The sequence below is a fragment of the Canis aureus genome, chromosome 7 (assembly GCF_053574225.1).
Source record: "Canis aureus isolate CA01 chromosome 7, VMU_Caureus_v.1.0, whole genome shotgun sequence".
Taxonomy (NCBI): Eukaryota; Metazoa; Chordata; class Mammalia; order Carnivora; family Canidae; genus Canis; species Canis aureus.
Window position 1 is genome coordinate 25,790,185 of NC_135617.1, and position 21,569 is coordinate 25,811,753.

General features: G+C 38.3%; 1 protein-coding gene across 1 annotated transcript; it reads left to right on the forward strand.

Moving 5' to 3' along the window:
• The first annotated feature begins 2,771 nt into the window (after window positions 1-2,771).
• Window positions 2,772-14,930, forward strand: GJB7 (gap junction protein beta 7). The gene is made up of 2 exons (XM_077902627.1): window positions 2,772-2,888; window positions 12,847-14,930. The coding sequence occupies exon 2, from the start codon at window positions 12,874-12,876 to the stop codon at window positions 13,663-13,665; it is 792 nt and encodes a 263-aa protein (XP_077758753.1). The 5' UTR covers window positions 2,772-2,888; window positions 12,847-12,873; the 3' UTR covers window positions 13,666-14,930.
• The last annotated feature ends 6,639 nt before the right edge of the window (window positions 14,931-21,569 follow it).

Here is a 21,569-nt window from a genome sequence, read left to right on the forward strand (position 1 = left end):
TCTGTACCCATGGAGCATTTTCCTTGATCCTTTCCTACATCAGTCAGAAAGGAATGAATCATGTATGGCATAAGAAGACACAGCAGCAGAAGGCAAAGAGCCCCTCAAATCCTCTTACCAGAATATGAAACCTCAGAAGCATGTGATCTCACAAACATCAAGCATTATTAAGTAATATTTAGTGTGTCCCTGGAGTTGTCCCAGATGCTACAAATCTCCTACAATCTCCTGTGTAGCTGAGAATTACTTTTTCTTTCATGTAGGTGTCTTGTGTTCACAAATGCTACTAAAAAGCAATTGTTCTGTGTTAGGCAAGTTCCTGCCAACACAAAAAGTAACTTTTGTGGTTTGTCAAGTCCATGCATATGTCTCTCATTTCTGGTGCCATTTTTTTTTCTTTTGATAGGAAATTTCACAATCCTAGGGTCAGTGCTGCTTTCCGTAGACAAGGATAATGTTGGCTACCATTTATCAAACAGTTATTATTTCATTTAACCATCGTAAGAATGCTAACATAGGGAATGCCTTTCTATTTGGTAGATGAGCTCAGTGAACTCAAGCATCTTGGGCAATGCCACAAAGTTAAGTAAGAAATAGGTTTAAGAGTCCAACCCTGGGGATCCCTGGGTGGCGCTGTGGTTTGGCGCCTGCCTTTGGCCCAGGGCGCGATCCTGGAGACCCAGGATCGAATCCCATGTCGGGCTCCCGGTGCATGGAGCCTGCTTCTCCCTCTGCCTGTGTCTCTGCCTCTCTCTCTCTCTGTGTGTGACTATCATAAATAAATAAAAATAAAAAAAAAAAGAGTCCAACCCTGGTTTGTTTGAACTCAGAATCTATGGGATATCTACTATTCCAAAAAATCTTGAAATTGACCAAATTCGCATCAAATTCTGCTAAGTAACTCCCTTGGACCTTGCCTCTCCAGGATAAACAGCTCAATTGCTCTAATCATTTTTATGGCCTGTTTAGAGACACTCTCTCCACCCTGGTCAGTCTTCTAGACCTAGTTGAGTTTGTCGAAGGTCCAACTGACACCAGAAAAAAACCAAGTGCTCCAACTATATTCAAACTGAGCAGAAAAGACTCCCATGTCTCTTGGAAGAGACATGCTGAGAAACAATAAAAGTCAAATTCAGAGCGCAGTGGTCTGTGTGTGATAGTCCCCAATGTATAGTAGCATTTATATTGCTATCACTGCAGCCAGCTGTGATGGTAACTCTCAGAACCTTGATCATGTTCTTCTCATATGGTTTCTGCACTCAACACAACTTAGTGGTCTTTCTTAACAGTGTTATAACAGTGTTAAGATCTTTATTAAGATCTTAAGCCCCCATCTTTATTCAGTTCGTCCAAGGGGACACACTGGACATTTGAAGGCTCTGGCATATATAGCCTCTGCTCTGGGCTCTGCTTTTGCTGACATTTCACAGGGGCAGATTCTCACACTGAAGAGAAAGCTATCAAAATCCAAATCTTAAAGAAGCAGAGGAGAACAAGATTTACAGTATTCATTCCATTCTTTTTCCAGTTCTGCCCTCTTATTTCTTACCACCCTTAGCTTTCTGGCTTGAAGATGCTATTATTTCTACTACAATACAGCATTGTTTTTGCAGTTTTTATTATGTTTGTTTCTTCCAAATGAAAAATGGTGGCAGAAGAATTAAATCTCTTTGTCAAAAACATAGCAAGAGTCATGAGTTTAGTAATTGAGAAGGTGTAGGATTCAACAGAAACACTTTGTCCAGAGCACACCTATGTTCTGTCTCTTGTCCCATAAAGATCCAACTCATAACCCACCTCTTCTATAGAGCATTTCATGATTGCCTTTTGCCTCTGGTAATTTCTCCCTCCCCTGGCTTCTATGTTAGGTGCTGCAAGATTCTTTAGGACAGAGACCTTTGTCTAGAAAACTGTCAAATCCTACCTTTGTTTGGGTTAGTGCTAACATTATTGGAAGGTTCCTATTCTCTGAATCATTAATGCTCAAGGATTCAGTATGGCCTCACTCCAACTGCTCCTGGCAGAAGGTGTCTCAGTATGAAGACTTTTTCTCCTGGCTCTGGGACCTGAGGCAGGCTGCGCTTTGTGGTTCTTTTTTCTCATCTTTAAAACAAAGGCATCAAATTTCATAACATCTAGTATTATTTCCAACTATGAGATTCTATTTGTAAGCTTTTCTTATTCTATGAGAAAAATGGCTTCATTTTTATTCCACATATCTTTAATTTTAGCTGAATTCATTCCGAAATAAAAAGATAAAGTACCCTCTCCCCCTCCCTACTTTTCTCTCCCTCTCTTTCTCATCTGTTTGCTATGTACATACAAAATGTCTGTTCATGCTTCCTGGTTTTGTGAGAGTGACTTTTACTATGTCTTCTTACTTTCTGAATTTCTAAGAATAGTGTGTATGATATGAAGTTAAAATAAGTTCATCAAAGATAGATTCACTTAAATTGTTCTTTTGCCTATTGTTTTTGGTAGATAGGTTCTGATAAATAATCTTGGAAAAATCCTTTAAAGAGATGAAACACTCTCTCTCATTGTTCCAGCTTCTTTGTGTAGATGATGATAAGGTTTTATAAAAAGAGATATTCAATGAACTGTGTGTATGTGAATGGCTTTAATTGGTTTTTCCAGTTTCAATTCCCTTTTAACATATATTATAAACAGCAGAGACACAAAAGTTCTCATCTAAGTTATGAGGCAAAACAAATGATCAGGTTACACCTGTTTGGCTTATGCTACCTTGGAAACCACTAAACTCCATTTGCCTGAGCTTAACGCACTAGTTTCCTCCCAGGGAAATAATATAATCAGCTCATGATTTTATTTTAATCAAATGAGCAACTGACTGGCTCTCTTCTTAATCTCCACATCTGTGTCAAGAGGTAAGTTAAGCTTATTTCTCCTATGATAGGATTTATTTATTTAATGGGAAGATGGCATTTCTTGTAATTGGGTAGTTAGCCATTACCTCCTTCCAAAAAGTTTTGATGAGAGAAGTAATCCTAATTATTACAAACTAGATGTATTGCTATCCAGTTTTGTGCTGCATCACAGATGCCCTTTCTGGATAAGCTGCCTCTAAGTTACCCATTTGGAACATGTGATGGACTTGAGGGCTTTGGCAGCTGTGGCCAAGTCAAAACGCTTGGCCTGAGCACAGAATGTGAATGAATGGGACTTCGGGTTCATAGAGGAACAGCCCAAGACCTCTCAGTGGCCCCTTCTGTGTGCCTTAAGGACAACCTTTGAACTGTTCCTAAGAGAGGATCCTCTAAAAATGATAATGCCTTGGGGGCACCTGGGTGTCTCAGTCAGTTAAGCGTCTGACTCTTGATTTTGGCTCAGATCATGATCTCAGGGTCAGGGGATCAAGCCCTGCATTGGGATCTGTGCTCATTGAGGAGTCTGCTTGGGATTCTCTTTCCCTTTCCTTTTACCCCCGCCTCACTCATGCACACAGTTTCTCTCCCAAATAAATAGATAAATTTTTATAAATATTTTAAAAATAAAAAAGTAAAAATGGCAATGCCTTTATTCATACAGGGAAGTAAAATACTAGGCAAGAGGTGTATATGTATATGTGTCAGCTTGTGTGACACATATACGATGCTTCTACTCAGCATTGTCCATGGATCCTCAGTGTTAACAATTTATTTTTTTAGTATACTGTTATTTATATGTATAAAACCTAAAATTAGATGTGAAATAATTTTATATCCACAGGCCAATCTTTAGACTTATAGCTCTTATGCAACTATATTTACAAAAGAAAAATCAAACATCACAAAACCAATAAAATTAATTAAAGTTTAGTGGACAAAAGATATGATTTGGCTGAAATTAAATTACCACTCATTAAGAGAATAAGGTACTGACTGCAGAAGCCCAGATTCTTTAAAGTTGGTCCTACCTATCTCACTGTGGGTTGGGTTACCTTTCACAGCATGTCTCCATTCAAACTGCCAGCAGGCTTCATTCAGGCTGCGCTGTCAATATGCCTTCATGTAGCTTTCTGCTGAGCAGAATCCATTATGTGTTGTTTCTCGGAAGCCCAGAAAAATTAAAGTTCTGTAACTTGGTTCCAATATGATTTCAAATACAATGTAAATATCAGAGGTGGGCAAATGGCCTCTGCAAAAGCCAGATAGTAGTTTTAGCTTTGAGGGCCATACTATCTCTGTTGCAACCAGTCAACTCTGCTATTTTAGCATGGAAACAGCAATAGACAACAATAAGTGAATGGGCACGGTTGTGCCTCAACAAAACTTTATTTACAAAACAGGTAGTCAACTGGATTTGGCCTGAAGGCTGTGTAGTTTACCAAATGCTGGTGACTATGAGTACTGAAATCCTGTGGCAGTCCTTGGTTACGAGCTAGTCATCCAGCAGCATTGTTTCTTTGTTTTTTTGTTTTTAAGATTGTAAAAACAAAATACACACGCATAAACTTCTCAGAAGCCCTTGAGAATCTTATGACAGACCCTCAGGGGTCATAGATCCTGGGCTGAGAAACACCTTGCTTTACGGATTTTCCAAATAGGCTATTGCTAAAAATGAAAATGCCTTGTATACAAATGGGGGTTTTATGGAATTTGCAAGTGTCAGCAGGTAGTGGAAAGAGACTCTTGAGAGGAAACTCTATTCTTTAGGGGTCAAATAATTTGTGTACAATGTAGCACAGAGTTGTTAATGAACCAGAAGACCCAGCATACTAAGGGGAACTAGAAACCAATCATTCAGGATCTGCATTCTGCTGCCAGGTTTCCAACTGATTAGGGGGAGTCTGGCACAAGCCCCTTTCTTCTCTGAATTTCCCTTTCTTCGTCACTACATTGGGGGTCATACCACAGACCTCACCTCTTTTAGAGGGTGGAGGTGAGGATTACATGAGATGCTGTGAGACATTTTGGAAATGTTCAAGCACTACCCACAGACAGGCACTGTTATTACTGGGACACGAAAGGAACTGGATATAGAAGCTGATGCATTTTCAAGGCTTGTCACTGGTGTTCTGCAAGGAAATTGGAAATCCAGTGCCCCTCAAAAACAAGTTTCAAAATAGCAGTTTTCGATCATTTCAGTGCGGGACTCTGCCTTCTGGCAGTGCCAGGGCTTCTCAGTGGTTTTGTGCCCACTCAAGAACACAAAGAAGGCACTTACTTTTGGATGGCTGAACCACACAAGAAGTGAAGCTTCAGTGTAGGGGAAGTTGCTGGCATAGCAAAGGCTCATCTTGGAATAAGCGAAGGATGGGTGGACTGGTGCTCAGTCCCAAAGGCTCAGAAGCTCAGGTGTATGATTCACCATGAGGTGAGTCAGCTCTAAGGGACTCATTAACCAAACCCAGAGGAGCCTGATTTAACAGGTGCCTCTCCAGGGACTGGAACTCTTGTATGTAATTTCAGGGGAATATCTTCACACAGTTTAGGGAATCTCCTTGGCAAGAAAATTATTACTCAGAGTTTGCTTGGTAAATTGGAGGAATGAGAATCAAATGACTGTAATGGATATTTAATCCATGATGTAGAAAAGTCAGATGCATTAACTATCCTTGCCTCTACTGTATGGTTATTGTAACTCATTTTCTCAACCCAAAACTCATACACGTTCTCATTAGTTTTCATTAGACATCAGCATGTTTGCAATAAGGTTGTCCCAGAAAAATCCAGAATCCTTGGTTGCAGAAGAGAGTGATGGAGTATTTTATATCTGTACATTATAAACTTTTCCCTGTATCTGGAAATATGTAGACATTGAGAAGGTCTACATAGTTTCTGTTCACCTAGCATTCATGCAGAGCTCTACTCTTCTGTTAACCTCTGCTACCATGTTATTATGCCGGTCATGGGACCACATGGTTGATTGGGCTTCCTCCTCAGAGGGGGAGGGTGGAGGTCTGCTTCTCCCTCTCCCTCTGTTGCTCCCCCTGCTTATGCTTGCTCACTCTCTCTCTCTTAAAATAATAAATAAAATCTTTAAAAAAAATCAGTTAGTAGAACCTTAGTATAGCCGGTGGAGGATTTTTAGTTGATTTTTTGGGGGAGGGGTCTTTCAATTTTCATTGGTTTGATAATGATGATGATATTTAAATTGATATTTGTCAGGCATCAAATGATATCCTAATTGATTCAAATGAACTTATTCATTTGTATCTATTTACTCAGAGCTATACTAATGCAAGTTCCTTCTAAGAGAGTAGACTCTGACATGTATAAATTTATTTCCTCTACCTATTCATTTGGTTGTGACTTTTGGATATGCAGCACACAGGGGATAGTTATCTAAAATTTTACATTTACACAATTCTTCTCCAAGATCTCCATTTTGAGGATTAAGTCTCTGCTGTTAAGAGAAGGGTTAAAACAATTTGTCAGTCATTATTTGAGCATTCTAACTTCTCATCCCCATAGAACATGTGTATTTGTGTACCCACATACCCTCTGTCTCCACTTCCCAGATACATTTCATTTGGGATTTTTAATAGAATTATGAAATACTTGAATCAACGTTGATGCCAATAATGAAAAAAATCCTTGCAATAGGTTTGACATTGGAATTATTTGAGTAAATAGGACTGAATGGATATTTCCTATTAATATTAATATTAAATACGACAGCAAAGTGATATGAAAATTACTTTAATTTCTCATCTTTTAGTTCAATTTTCTTAATGTGGTCAGTGGGAAGAATTGAGGCTTTTGAAGACTGAGTAAGTGATTTATTCTACGGCAAAGAGCAAAGAAATTTGAGACTGAATATTTCACCTAAGAATTCAATATTCAACTTTGCTATCTCTTTTCTTTCCTGTGTGTTTTATGAAATTCTTATATTTCATTTTGATTTATGACCACAACAAACTTCATGAAGTCAGCTTGTGGAATATTAGTAACCCCATTTTATAGACAGGGAAACTGAAGTCTCAAAAGAGTGAACTTCTTGTCTATAGTGACATAGCACAGAACAGCCTAGTGTGACCACCTAGGTTCTATACAACTTGGCTGGTTCTCCTTTTCCAAACTCATCTCAGACCATCCACCCCTCATTCACTGAGGACCTTCCTTCTGTTCCTCAAACACATAAATTCATTCTGACTAGGTATTCCATTTCCTAAAATGTTCTTCCTCATAGCTTCATGTAGCTGACTTCTTGCCTTTCAGGGCTCAATCCAAACACTACCTCAGTAGAGAGGTCTCCCACGGCCCCTCAGTCCAAAGAGGCTTTCCTGGCCCCATCATAATTACATCACATTCTGCTTATGCCTCTTCACAGCCTTCATCATTATCTAATATTATGCATTTACTTGTTTCTTGTTTATTATTTTTCTCCCTCTCTAGAATATAAGCTCCATGAGAGCAAGGAGCTTTCTCTATTCTCTATCTAGCTCACTCTTGTATCCCAGCAGCTAGAGCATATACTTGTCACAATTCGTTTTTTTTTTTGTTTGTTTGTTTGTTTTTGTTTTGTTTTGTTTTTTTTAAGAGAGAAAGCACAGGCAGTGAGGGGCAGAGAGAGAGTGAGAATCTTAAGTAGGCTCCATGCCCAGTGCAGAGCACGACTTGAGGCTTCACCTCACAACCCTGAGATCAGGAGTTGGACACTTAGCTAACAGAGCCACCCAGTTGCCCTCTTTTTTATATTTTAATAACTGTACTCATCCTAGTAAATGTGAAGCAGTATCTCATTGTAGCTTTGATTTGCATTTCCCTAACGACTAGTGATGTTAAGCATCTTTTCATGTATGTCCTGGCTATTTGTATGTCTTCTTTGGAGATATGTTTATTCAAATCTTCTGCTCATTTTTGAATTATATTTTGTTGTTGAGTTTTAGTAGTTCCTTATGTATTCTGGATATTAAACCCTTACCAGATACATGACTTACAAGTATTTTTCCCCACTTTTGGTTCTTCTTGCTTTCCTAATAATGTCCTTCGATGAACAATGGTTTTTAATTTTGATGAAGTCTTGGGATGCCTGGGTGGCTCAGCGGTTTGGTGCCTGCCTTTGGCCCAGGGCGTGATCCTGGAGTTCCAAGATTGAGTCCCACTTCGGGGTCCCTGCATAGGGCCTGCTTCTCCCTCTGCCTGTGTCTCCGCCTCTCTCTCTCTCTCTCTCTGTATCTCTCATGAATAAATAAATAAAATCTTTAAATAATAATTTTGTTGAAGTCCAATTTATTTATTCTTTTTTGTTGTTCATGCTTTCAGTGTCATATCTAAGAATCCATTGCTAAACTCAAGGTCATAAAGATTTATCCCTTTGTGTCCTTCTAAGAATTTTATGGGTTTTTTTGGCCCTTATATTTTTTAGTTCTTTGATCCATTTTGAGTTAATATTTTAAATTGCATAAAGTAGGGATCCAACTTAATTTTTTCTGACATGGAAATCTGATTGATCCAGCACCTTCTTCTCACTTCCAATTTTAATTTAGATAAAAAGTTTGGGGAGAATTCACAACTTCCCAAAATTATTCCTGATATTGGCAATGTTGAATATTTTACTTTCTGAAAATATTTTATTAATCGAATTTTCCAAACTAAATTCCTGTGCAATTAACTGCTAGTTCTTAAGAGAGAAAGTCATAGGAGAATTGGTACATTAGAATAGACAAGTAGAAACTCTTCAAAAATCAGTAGTTATCCTTAGTGGTTTAAGGGATAAATTAAAAATAAAGAGACAATCTGAATTATTGTTAAGACATAAGAATGATGAGCTAATGATTTCAAACTAACAATAACTGCTTTCAAATGCTTAAAAGGCTATTATATGGAGACTCCTAACTTATCCATCTTCATAGGAAAAAAGCTAGAGAAAAATATATACTTAACTTGCAATTGGAAAGGCTTCCAATTTGACACCAAGAAAAGACTTTTACTGGCAAAGTAATAATGATGATGCTTATGGATCACCTACCATGTATCACACTCTGTTTTGAGCTCCACATGGTTGGTATTTCTAAAATCACAGCTGAACTTAAGACTTGAACCCAAGGAGTCCAACACTGTGCCTAGGCTCTTATGCACTATGCTAAATCATCTTTGTTAAAATTAGAACACCTCCCTCTCTGAGAAAAGCCATTGACTTTCCATCAGCAGAGAACTTCAAAATAGGATAGACATTTATCAGTCAAGTGAAATTCATAATCCTGACGTATTTAATGGTGTCAGTCTTCCAATTCTATTCAAAATGTTCTTACTGCTTTTCTTTTAGCAAAAAAGCCTGAATCTACTCTTGCTCTCTTCCCTTCTCTAAAATGCCCAACAGGGCACTTCCAAATGTTTTGTAACATTACATAAATATCTTTTTGAATAATATGGACAAATGCCCGATGACACATGTTATAGGAAAACATAATACCTTTTGTTTTCCCTTTTTTAATCTTTGGGACTTTGTTTTAATAATTCACGGAGACACTAACCTTTCAGGTGGATTTCAGAATCCTTTTTATTTAATATAATTTTGTTTGTGTTCTGAACCCAAGGACATTGAAGTATTTATTCCCTGCTGAATAGAGCACTGTGTACATGTATCTTTGTTTTCTCTGAAAACATCTCTTAACTCTCACATATTTCCTTAGGGCTTTAGTGTGTGGGCTCACTACATATTGTTCCCTCTGTAAGAGGTAATGTGACATGCTCCAACAGGTGTGCTGCTATAACAATATCCCAATTTTCTTAACCTCCTCATTCTCCTCACACCATCATTTCCATGATACTCTTTTAACTGCGTAATATAAAAAGCAAAAAGTAAGTAATTTTTGTAACAGAAAACAAGACCTGAAATGGCAAGGATTTCACCTGAGAAATCTCAAAGTATATTAGTGGCAGAACTGGAGCTCTGGCCCACATCTTCTGATGATGGTAGAAAGTTAAGAGAAGTTATTTTCACTTGGAGAGATTTTGTCTCATCTCTGCATGGTACCATGCATTTGGATATATCTGGAGACATTTTCAGTTGTCCATTTTTGGTTGAAATAGAGGTAGGAGCTGGTACTACTGGATCTAACTGATAGAGGCCAGGGATACTGTTAAACAACCTACAATGCACACGGCAGCTGATCCAACAAAGAATTATCTAGCCCCAAATATAAATGGTGTCACTGTTGAGAAGCTCTATTTTAGAATGATGTAAATTGGATTTAAACCCTGCTCCATATCTTACATTGTATACTTGGGAAAGTAGCTTTCTCATCTGAGAGAACAAAACATCCACCACCATAAACAAACAAACCAAACTGAAAAGCAAACAGAATCTCCACTTTCTAGGGTAGTTGTGTGACCAACTCAAAAGCACTGAACAGAGAATGCTGAGTATGTAATGGGCCCAACAAACAAAAGCTGTGGGCCACACCACAGAATTCAATTATAAGACAAAATGGAAGCCAGAAAGACATCACTAAAATGAAAAAGAAGGCTCCCTAGCATCCTATCCACTTTTTAAAAACTATTTTTTAATTTAAATTCAATTTAGTTAACAACCACCAACTACCTTCCCTTCACCAACCTTCAGTTTGTTTCCTATAGTTAAGAGTTTCTTATGGTTTGCCTCCCTCTCTGTTTTTTTTTCCCTCTCTGTTTTTATCTTATTTTATTTTTCCTTCCCTTCCTCATATTCATCTCTTTTTGTTTCTTAAATTCCACATGAGTGAAATCATATGGTATTTGTCTTTCTCTGACTGACTTATTTCACTTAGTATAATATCCTCTAGTTCCATCCATGTCATTGCAAATGGCAAGATTCCATTCTTTTTGATGGCTGAGTAATACTCTATTTTATATACCACATATTCTTTATCCATTTATCTGCCTATGGAATCTGGGCTCTTTCCATATTTTGGCTATTGTGGACATTGTTGCTATAAACATTGGGGAGCATATGCCCCTTCCAATCACTACTTTTGTATCCTTCGGATAAATACCTTGTAGTGCAATTGCTGGGTCATAGGGTAGTTCTATTTTGAACTTTTAGAGGAACTTTCATACTGTTTTCCAGAATGGCTGCAACAGTTTGCTTTCCTACCTACAGTGTAAAAGGGTTCCTCTTTGCATCATCACCGACATCTGTTGTTTCCTGATTTGTTAATTTTAGCCATTCTGACCCATGTGAGGTGGTCTTTCATTGTGGTTTTGATCTATATTTCCCTGATGCCAAGTGATGTTGAGCATTTTTTTCACGTGTCTGTTGGCCATTTGTATGTCTTTGGAGAAATGTCTGTTCGTGTTTTCTGCTCATTTCTTGACTGGATTTTTTGTCCTATCAGTTTTTATATGGAAAACAGCAAAAGAGATGGACAGAAGTGCAAGATAATTAAACAGCATCAAGGACATATGAGGAGGAGAGAGGAAGTGATGATAATTTGGAAATAGAAAGCCATGGAAGGATGTATAGGTAGAGAGATTTCAGTAGTATCTTGGAGGGAAATTTGAGAGATAGGAGGAATCAGAAGAATTTGGTGAGCAATTAAAAAGGATCATGAAAAAAAAAAAGGATCATGGTGAGGAGTGAACGAACATGAGATATACAACTTGGGTGCTTAGATATTGGTGATGCCATTAAGCAAAAAAATCAAAGGGCAGGACAGATAATAAATTCAGCTGTAGATATATTGAGTTTGAGATGACTGTGGCATATTTAGATGAAAACAAGAGGCAGAGAGATGTGGAAATCTGGGGAGCTGAAGATTTGAGAGTTAGGATCTGAAAGGAGTAGTTGAATCCATGGGAATGAATGAGATTTTCTAGGGAGAGCATATGGAGTGCAAAAAGAGCAGAAGACAGAGCTTTTAAGAACTAGTCAAAGAAAACTAAGATGGCACAATCAAGAGGATCGGAACAATAGAAAGACAAGATAGAGTAATATGGAAGTCAAGGCTGAAAAAGTTTAAAGAACACAAGAGCAGGCAATAGTATCAGAAAAACTAAATGAGATCCAGAACATCTAGAAGACTTGGTAGTTGAGTGGTTGTGGAAATTTTAGTGTGCATTGATGAACAGAAAAACTAGACTCAATGAGTTGAAGAGTAAATAATAGCTGAGGAAATAGAAATAAGGGATAAAGGAAGATAGTTGTCAGCGAGATAAGCTTTGCAGATTTCCCCCGTTAAAATGGGTAACACTTAAGAACATTTATATGCTGAGATGAAGGAAACAATGGAAATTGGAGATACAGAGTACAGAACCAGGGAAACTTGATAAAAAATGGGATGTAGAGCTGGAATGATCATTCTGAGGCAAGATGAGACTGACCTCTCTCTCTGAACTGAGTGGAGCAGGTTAAGTTGGGCATGGATGTGAGTCTGGAGGAGTAAGGAAACATAACTTTGAAAACGTTCATACTGGAGAGCCTCACTTTCCACTATCAGACTGGAAGTGAGCTCAGTTGTTGGGATGGGATACTGGACACTACAGGAGGTAGGTGCAGGGAATAATCTTTAGTGATTGGGGAGGGGCATTGACAAAGTAGAAAAAGTGAGTAGAGATTACAACTTCAAGAAGTAGGTATGTGAGGGCTATCTCAAGATACCAAGGTCACTTTAGGATTCAAATCTAATTTTTTCTAGATCAGTAACAGAACTCATTCATCCTTAGAAGCAATTAGCCAAATAATTTGTTTGAAAATAGGGTAGTATGTGTGGGATCACCAACTAAATTCCAAATTAAACTGGGCATGGGATTAATTACATCTGTAGACCAATAGTGTCATTCCCTTGTTTGAAAGTGAGTCCTCAATATCCAGCATTGAAATTTGAGTTTATCTTCCATAATCCCATAATCAAGTAAGACAGTAGAAATGATCAATGAAATAAAAATAAATGAATCATGATGCAATTGTTTTCTTTTGCAGAATCTGACCTCCTTTTGAGCCTAAGTCATGAGTTGGATGTTCTTCAGAGACCTCCTAACTGGAGTAAACAAATATTCAACTGGGATTGGGCGGATTTGGCTGGCTGTTGTGTTCATCTTCCGTTTGCTGGTCTACATAGTGGCAGCAGAGCATGTATGGAAAGATGAGCAGAAAGAGTTTGAGTGCAACGTTAAACAGCCTGGTTGTGAAAATGTCTGTTTTGATCACTTCTTCCCCATCTCCCAAGTCAGACTCTGGGCCTTACAACTGATCATGGTCTCCACACCTTCACTTCTGGTGGTTCTACACGTAGCCTATCGTGAGGGCAGAGAGAAAAGGCACAGAAAGAAACTGTATGTCAGCCCAGGTATGATGGATGGGGGCTTGTGGTACACTTATCTTATCAGCCTCATTGTTAAAACTGGTTTTGAAATTGGCTTCCTGGTTTTATTTTACAAGCTGTATAATGGCTTTAGTGTTCCCTACCTTATGAAATGTGCTTTGAAGCCTTGTCCCAACACTGTAGACTGCTTCATCTCCAAACCCACCGAGAAAACAATCTTTATACTTTTCTTGGTTATTACCTCATGCCTGAGCATTGTGTTGAATTTCATTGAACTGAGCTTTTTGGTTCTCAAGTGCCTTATTATGTGCTGCCTCCAAAAATACTCTAAAAGACTCCAGTCCTCAGCATGTGAGTGCCACGATCTCAGATATGTTGAATGTGGTGTGATAGCGGCTCCTCCCCTACTCCAGAATTGCCGTTCAGATTTGGCCATAGGCGCATCTCAGCGAGATGAAACAAAGCCACTTTTTTGACACAGAAGAGGGTTAGAACCTGCATCCTTTCTAAGCAAGACCTGGGCTGCATTGGAAAACAAAGGGTGTCAGCCTTACTGTCATTTGAGAAAATTTTTAATTTTCAGTATGTGCTCAGTTGTATATACTAGACAAAGATGTCATTGTTGTAGGGTTCAAGTGGGTATGTAAGTTGTGTTTGAATAGTTAATTGCAAATTAGTCTGAAGAAATTCAACAAGCAGCATTCTTTTAAATGCTTAGATCTGTCAACTGGAAAATATAAAAAGTGACATTTATGACAGATGTGATGACTCCAAGCTGTAGTTGAAGCACTGGCAATCTTTCCAAAGTGTCAGCCAAGGCTCCCTCACTCAGCCCTACTTAAAAGTTGCAGAGAAAGAGTATCGTGAGGGTGGGCAGCAGCTAACCAAGGGTACACAGAAGTACACACAATGACACTCAGTGAGAAGGCTTGGCCTGGGGAAATGACCACAGAGCCCAAGACTCTGCAGTTTAGGTCTCCCTAGATATATATGGACTAGGGGAGAGGGAACGAAGCCATTATTTGTGGTCTCCAAGTTGATACAAATATTACTGGGAGATATCCTGCTTAAGCCTGAACTAGGAGACCCCTGAAAGGGTCACTCTGGAGTCACACAGGAAGGCAGGTCCCACTGAGTACATAGACAGGGAGCAGGGTAGGACCCAGAAAGAGAACATACCCACTTGATAATTACTTAACACTTCTCTTTAGCCATGGAACTTTGAAATACTTCATAAATTTCTCTATTTGTTGGACCTTTTTAGAGTCAGGAAATCAGAGCGTATAATACAATATATCATAATTTTCCCAAAATTTACTAGTACATCCCTCTTTAGAATAGATAGTAAAATCTGTACAATGCTGTTACATTGTTGTGAAAAATGTAAAAAAAAAAAATGTTTATTATTACTTGATTTGGAGCCTAGCTCTTATTTTTATTATTTTAGAGAGAGAGAGACAGCACATGAGCATGAGGAGTGGGTGGGAAGGCAGAGGGAGAGCCAGAAAGGGAGAGAGAATCTTAAGCAGGCTCCACGCCCATCACAGAGCTGGACATGGGGCTGGATCTTACCACCCTAACATAATGACCTGAGCTGAAATCAGGAGTCAGAGGCTCAACTGACTGAACCACCCAGGCATCTCTTACTTTATTTTTTTTTTAAATCACAGATATATTATCTTTGGATTTAATATTCTAATGGATGTGTATTTCTCCAGAATAAAAATGAAGTGTTTTTGTTGTGTTGTCTGTCATTGTTATTGTTACTTGACTGCACTATTATTATTCTGTGAAATAAACCTTTTCTGACAGTTTCCAAACATGACTAGCAATCCTCCTTGGTGAGGATAGCTCAGAAATCATTCTTCTCTACTTGGAATTTTTTTAATGAGAAGTCAGTGCATATAAATGTAATTTTAACTTAAACTGATTATGTCATGTCTTCCATGGCACTGCCCTCTTCAGCAGAAAGCCACTGTGATTCATGCATAATGAAGGTTATTTCCGTCATTATCTACAAACTGTGTCACCAACAGTGGTCATAATCTGTCTTAAAGACTGTGCCCTGGACAACACAGGGAAAGGTGAACTTTGTGGTTTTCTCCTGCTTTCAGTTTATGCCAATTATTCATTGCTGCACTCATAAGTTTATATCCATTTGACATGAAAACACCTCATCTTCACAAGTGCCAGGTAACCACTGAAGGATTTATGTGAATACATATATATTTTTTCTTACAGTGATGGGGGTTAAAGAATTTTGTTTCTGGGTCCCCGATCATGGCATAGAATCTAGAAAATAGGGTTTTAGTGCACAGAACTAGAATGGAGAAAAGACTATTTTTCAGTCTGAGGAAAAGTTTGCTGCCAAAAATGTTTTTGAGGAGCTCAGCCTCTTAACATCAGTTATGATAACAAGCTCTGCTCTAAGAAAACGGATTGGTGGGACATGTGCATTGCTTGCTTTCCCAGTTCGCATGGAGAAGAGATGAAAAGGTAATGGGAGCAAGGACTGTGAATGAAGTTTAGATAGGAGGGGGAATGAATTTTTTCTCCAATGAGCTTAATTCGTTTACAAAATGAGTTTTCTAAAAAAATACTCTGGAAGTTTTCTTGGTGTCAGCGAAGACCCAAAGCATTTGTTTGAAACTAGTGTTTAAATTTTGGTATGTTTTTTGTTTCTCTTACCAATAAATTAATATTTATTGAGTTACAATAGAAATAAGACACTATTATACTTTCAGAGGTGTATAATACCTGCCTCAAGAAAATCTCCACTTTCATGGAGGGGCACGGAGGTGAAGATGGGTGTAAGTATCTGACACTTGTGTCCTGTATTGACATGGCCACCTCACTTGACCTCCTCTACCCTACCACCTTGGTGCTCAGAAGGCAGACAATAACCTTAGAGATAAAGAAAGTGAGACTCAAAAATTCACTTTTCAGGGACCATACATCTAGTAAAAGCAGAGTTAACAACTATAGTTCTTCCTTAAACCACTTTCTCACCTTGTCAGCCTTCCCAGATCATTGAACAAGTGTCGTCTTAACTTCATTCAAGTCATTCCTGACCTGCAGTTATTTCAGCTCTCTAGCACTCATTCCCCAAATCTTTCTGGTTACAGATTTTGTCTGTGGCCACAGGGTTTCTTCTCATTGGAGCTGGAGGGAATTTTTTTCAAGTGCTTATATGAAACAGTGCCTAGGGTTACAAGTACCTATGGTTCTTCCCAAGGAAATTAAACCATTTTCCTTAAGACAAAAAGACTACAAAGAGGAGAAAAAGGCAAAGACCTGAGGATGATTGAACTTTTCAATCCTGCTGTCCCTGACACAGGCTCCCCATTACCCCCTCCACCTCTGCTTTCTGCAGTTTAGTTACATGAAAGGTAAATTCCCCATTTTTGTTTAAACTGGCTTAAATAGGGTTTCTGTATCTCAGAACTGGAAGAATTCTAATAAAACCACGATCTTCATACATTTCTTTCCTGTACAAATAAAAAGGGGCTGGAGGCAGAACACTTCTCTTGTACTTATTCTTCCTTTTTTAGGCACTGAGCATCCTGACTTCTACACGTGTGTACATATAATATGTTTGTGTGAATAAGGGGAAGAGATGTGGAAGGATCCCATTGGTTATAAAAGGAGAAGTGAATTTTTCTTGATAAATCTTTTAACATATTATTTTTGTTCTTAAAATTTTAATAAAACAATTAAAAGCCCAAAGTGCCCTATCCCATCACATGCATAGTACATCTTTCTCAAATATTGATGCCAACTTATTCCTAGTTTATATTTTATTGTATATTTAGTACTGCACAGACCATGAAAAAGAAGGTATAACCCACATCCGTAAAATTAAAAAAAAAATTGTAAGGAAAGAACCAGTGATGAAGCATTTGAGGGCAAAAATGTCAGCATTCCTTTGAATTTTATGACAAAATCCAGAGGGAGGTGTTCTGGGAGAAACCTACCAGAAGCTCTTTCTTTAGTATAAAATCGAGTCTTTTCTCACAGAGCAAATCTTCCTCCAGTTGTAAAGGACAACGGTGATTATGGAGAGTTCTCATAATTTTCCACAGACATATCCTGTTTCCACTGTGTCAAGGAGTCTATTAAACAATTTTTAAAGCATTTTTGGGGGTATTTTTTATTGGAGTTTGATTTGCCAACATATAGTATCACATCCAGTGCTCATCCCATCAAGTGCCCCCCTCAGTGCCCATCACCCAGGCACCCTGTCCCCCCGCCCACCTCCCCTTCCACTATCCCTTGTTTGTTTACCAGTTAGGAGTCTTCAATGTTTTGTCACCCCGATTTTTCCCATTCATTTTCTCTCCGTTCCCCTATAATCCCTTTCACTATTTTTTATATTCCCCATATGAGTGAAACCATATGATTGTTCTTCTTCTATTGGCTTACTTCACTCAGCATAATACTTTCCAGTTCTATCCATGTTGAAGCAAATGGTGGGTATTTGTCATTTCTAATGGCTAAGTAATACTCCATTGTGTGTGTGTGTGTGTGTGTGTGTGTATCACTTCTTTATCCATTCATTTTTTGATGGACACTGAGGCTCCTTCCACAGTTTGGCTACTGTGGACATTGCTGCTATAAACATTGGGGTGCAGATGTCCCGGTCTTTCACTGCATCTGTATCTTTGGGGTAAATCCCCAGTAGTGCAATCGCTGGGTGTAGGGTAGCTCTACTTTTAACTCTTTGAGGAACCTCCACACAGTTTTCCAGAGTGGCTGCACCAGTTTGCATTCCCGCCAACAGTACAAGTGTGTTCCCCTTACTCCACATCTTCTCCATTTGTTGTTTTCTGTCTTGTTAATTTTCCCCATTCTCACTGGTATGAGGTGGTATCTCATGGTGGTTTTGATTTGTATTTCCCTGATGGCAAGTGATGTGGAGCATTTTCTCATATGCTTCTTGGCCATGTGTATGTCATCTTTGGTGAAATTTCTGTTCATGTTTTTTGCCCATTTCATGATTGGATTGTTTCTTTCTTGGGTGTTGAGTTTGATAAGTTTTTTTTTTTTTTTAACTTTTTTAAGTTTTTTTTTTTTGATAAGTTTTTTTTTTTTTTAACTTCTTTGTAGATCTTGGATACTAGCCCTTTATCTGATTTATCATTTGCAAATAAATATCTTCTCCCATTCTTTAGGGTGTCTTTTAGTTTTGTTGATGGTTTCTTTTGCTGTGCAGAAGCTTTTTAAGTCCCAACAGTTCATTTTTGCTTTTGTTTCCCTTGCCTTCATAGATGCATCTTGCAAGAAGTTGCTGTGACCAAGTTAAAAAAGGGTGTTGCTGGGCAGCCCAGGTGGCTCAGTGGTTTGATGCCATCTACGGCCCAGGGCATGATCCTGGAGACCCGGGAACCAGTCCCACGTCGGGCTCCCTGCATGGAGCTGCCTTCTCTTTCTGCCTGTGTCTCTGTTTCTCATGAATAAATAAAATCTAAAATAAAAAAAAAAGGGTATTGCCTGTTCTCCTCTAGGATTTTGATGGAGTTTTGTCTCACATTTAGATCTTTCATCCATTTTGAGTTTATCTTTGTGTATGGTGTAAGGGAATGGTCCAGTTTCATTCTTCTGTATGTGGCTGTCCAATTTTCCCAGCACCATTTATTGAAGACTGTCCTTTTTCCAGTGGATAGTCTTTCCTGCTTTGTCAAATATTAGTTGACCATAGAGTGGAGGGTCCATTTCTGAGTTCTCTATTCTGTTCCATTGATCTAGGTGTCTGTTTTTGTGCCAGTACCATACTGTCTTGATGATCACAGCTTTATAATACAGCTTGAAATCTGGCATTGTGATGCCCCTGGCTCTGGTTTTCAATATTCCCCTGGCTATTTGGGGCCTTTTCTGGTTCCATACATATCTTATGATTTGTTCCATCTCTGTGAAAAAAGTCCATGGTATTTTGATAGGGATTGCATTGATGTGTAAATTGCCCTGGATAGCATAGACATTTTCACAATATTAATTATTCCAATCCATAAGCATGGAATACTTTTCCATCTCTTTGTGTCTCCCTTAATTTCTTTCAGAAGAGTTTTGTAGTTTTTAGGGTATATAGATCCTTTACCTCTTTGGTTAGGTTTATTCCTAGGTATCTTATGCTTTTGGCTGCAATTGTAAATGGGATTGACTCCTTAATTTCTCTTTCTTCAGTCTCATTATTAGTGTATAGAAAAGCCACTGATTTCTGGGCATTTATTTTCTATCCTGACACACTGCCGAATTGCTGTATGAGTTCTAGCAATCTTGGGGTGGAGTTTTTTGTGTTTTCTACGTACAGTATCATGTCATCTGCAAAGGGGGAGAGTTTGACTTCTTCTTTGCCAACTTGAATGCCTTTTATTTCTTCTTTTTGCCTGATTGCTGAGGCTAGGACTTCTAGTACTGTGTTGAATAGCAGTGGTGAGAGTGGACATCCCTGTCGTGTTCTGATCTTAGATGAGAGGCTCCCAGTGTTTCCCCATTGAGAATATTTGCTGTGGGCTTTTCATAGATGGCTTTTAAGATGCTGAGGAATGTTCCATCTCTACACTCTGAAGAAAGGGACAGAATACTTCCAAACTCATTTTATGAGGCCAGCATCACCGTAATTCCAAAACCAAAGATCCCACCAAAAAGGAGAATGATAGACCAATATCCTGATGAACACAGATGCAAAAATTCTCAACAAGATACTAGCCAATAGAATCCAACAGTACATTAAGACTATTCACCATGACCAAGTGGGATTTATCCCCAGGATGCAAGGTTGGTTCAACATTCGTAAAACAACGTGAGACCACAGCAACAAGAGAAAAAACAAAAACCATATGATCCTCTCAATAGATGCAGAGAAAGCATTTGACAAAATACAGCATCCATTCCTGAACAATTTTCCTATTCTAAGACGATGAGGATTATTTTTTAAAAGGCTGTAATGTATCCATATATTCTGTTTTAAAGTAAAAGAAGTTCTGGATGTTACCCAAATAGGTCAACATTCCTATCTACTTAAAGGTGAAGTGTCTGATCCTTCCCCTACTATGGAGATGTAATTTTCTATTAAAAAGGAAAAGGAGGGATCCCTGGGTGGCGCAGCGGTTTGGCGCCTGCCTTTGGCCCAGGGCGTGATCCTGGAGACCCGGGATCGAATCCCACATCAGGCTCCCGGTGCATGGAGCCTGCTTCTCCCTCTGCCTGTGTCTCTGCCTCTCTCTCTCTCTCTCTGTGACTATCATAATAAATAAATAAATAAATAAATAAATAAATAAATAAATAAATAAATAAAATAAAATAAAATAATTTAAAAAAAAAAGGAAAAGGAATAATGTTGTTTAGAGAAATATTTAACTTCTGTTAATTTTTTTTGGTCTTGAAATATTTTTTCAGCTATTAATGCTGTCAGAGTAGAGATGGACAGATGGCTGTGGTATAGAATTGTCTGTACAGAATAATAAGAAATTGAAGAAATGGACTCGTTTTCTATCTTTTAGAAAAAGGTCACTGTTGAACTCTGTGGAGTAGATTGGATCCAGAGGAGAAAAATATTAAGCAATCCCATTTTTATTTTGTTACAAAAATTTTAACTAAACTGATGATCATAAATCCCTTGTAACTAAAAGAAGTATTAGTCATTAGGTTAAGTACTTTCATTTATAAAGCATTTATTTAAAAGAGTCAGTGCAGTAACTTGAGATTTGACTTTCTACAGAAGATTAGCAAATGTGATGAACCAATCTTCACAGAGAAAATGGCTTCTAATTACATTAATTTGATGATGACATTAAAAACTACTCACTGTGGCTAAGGTGAAGGATTGTCTTAACTCATCTTTTCATAACCTGTACCTTACAACTTAGGTCCCTGGTACTTAACAGTTCAGGTTTCTTGGGAAAAATCTGTTCCTCTTGCTTCTTCCTTCTTTTGTCTACCCAACATTTATTCTTCTTCACCTAAGAGAATTCTGATTTTTTGGAGGTGGCAATGTCCCCAGTTAAAAAGTCACATTTCCAGGTCTCCTTTGCACATAAAGGTAGCAGTGTGAAATCTTATCAAAATAAGATTTTTTTGATGGATGCTTTGGGGAAAGTTAAAAAGTAGGGCTGACCTAGCTTGAATGCATTTTTTCACTCTCCAACCACTTTCTGCCTGAGACATCATCAGTAGAGATGCAGTAAACATCTTTCTACCATGAGGTGACTTTGAAAATGGAAGCATGACCTCATGTGTGAAGAAGTAGAAAGACAGTTCCTGGGACATTCTGCTGTCATGAAATTGCTGTATCAACTCTGAACAGCCTATCTCCATGCTTTTGTTTTTGTTGTGTGAGAGGTAACTCCTACCTGATGTAAGCCATTGCCTTGTTAGGCTCTTT

Bases quoted from the DNA above. Each gene is read 5' to 3' on its own strand.
- GJB7 (XM_077902627.1), top strand. From the start codon at position 12,874: ATGAGTTGGATGTTCTTCAGAGACCTCCTAACTGGAGTAAACAAATAT.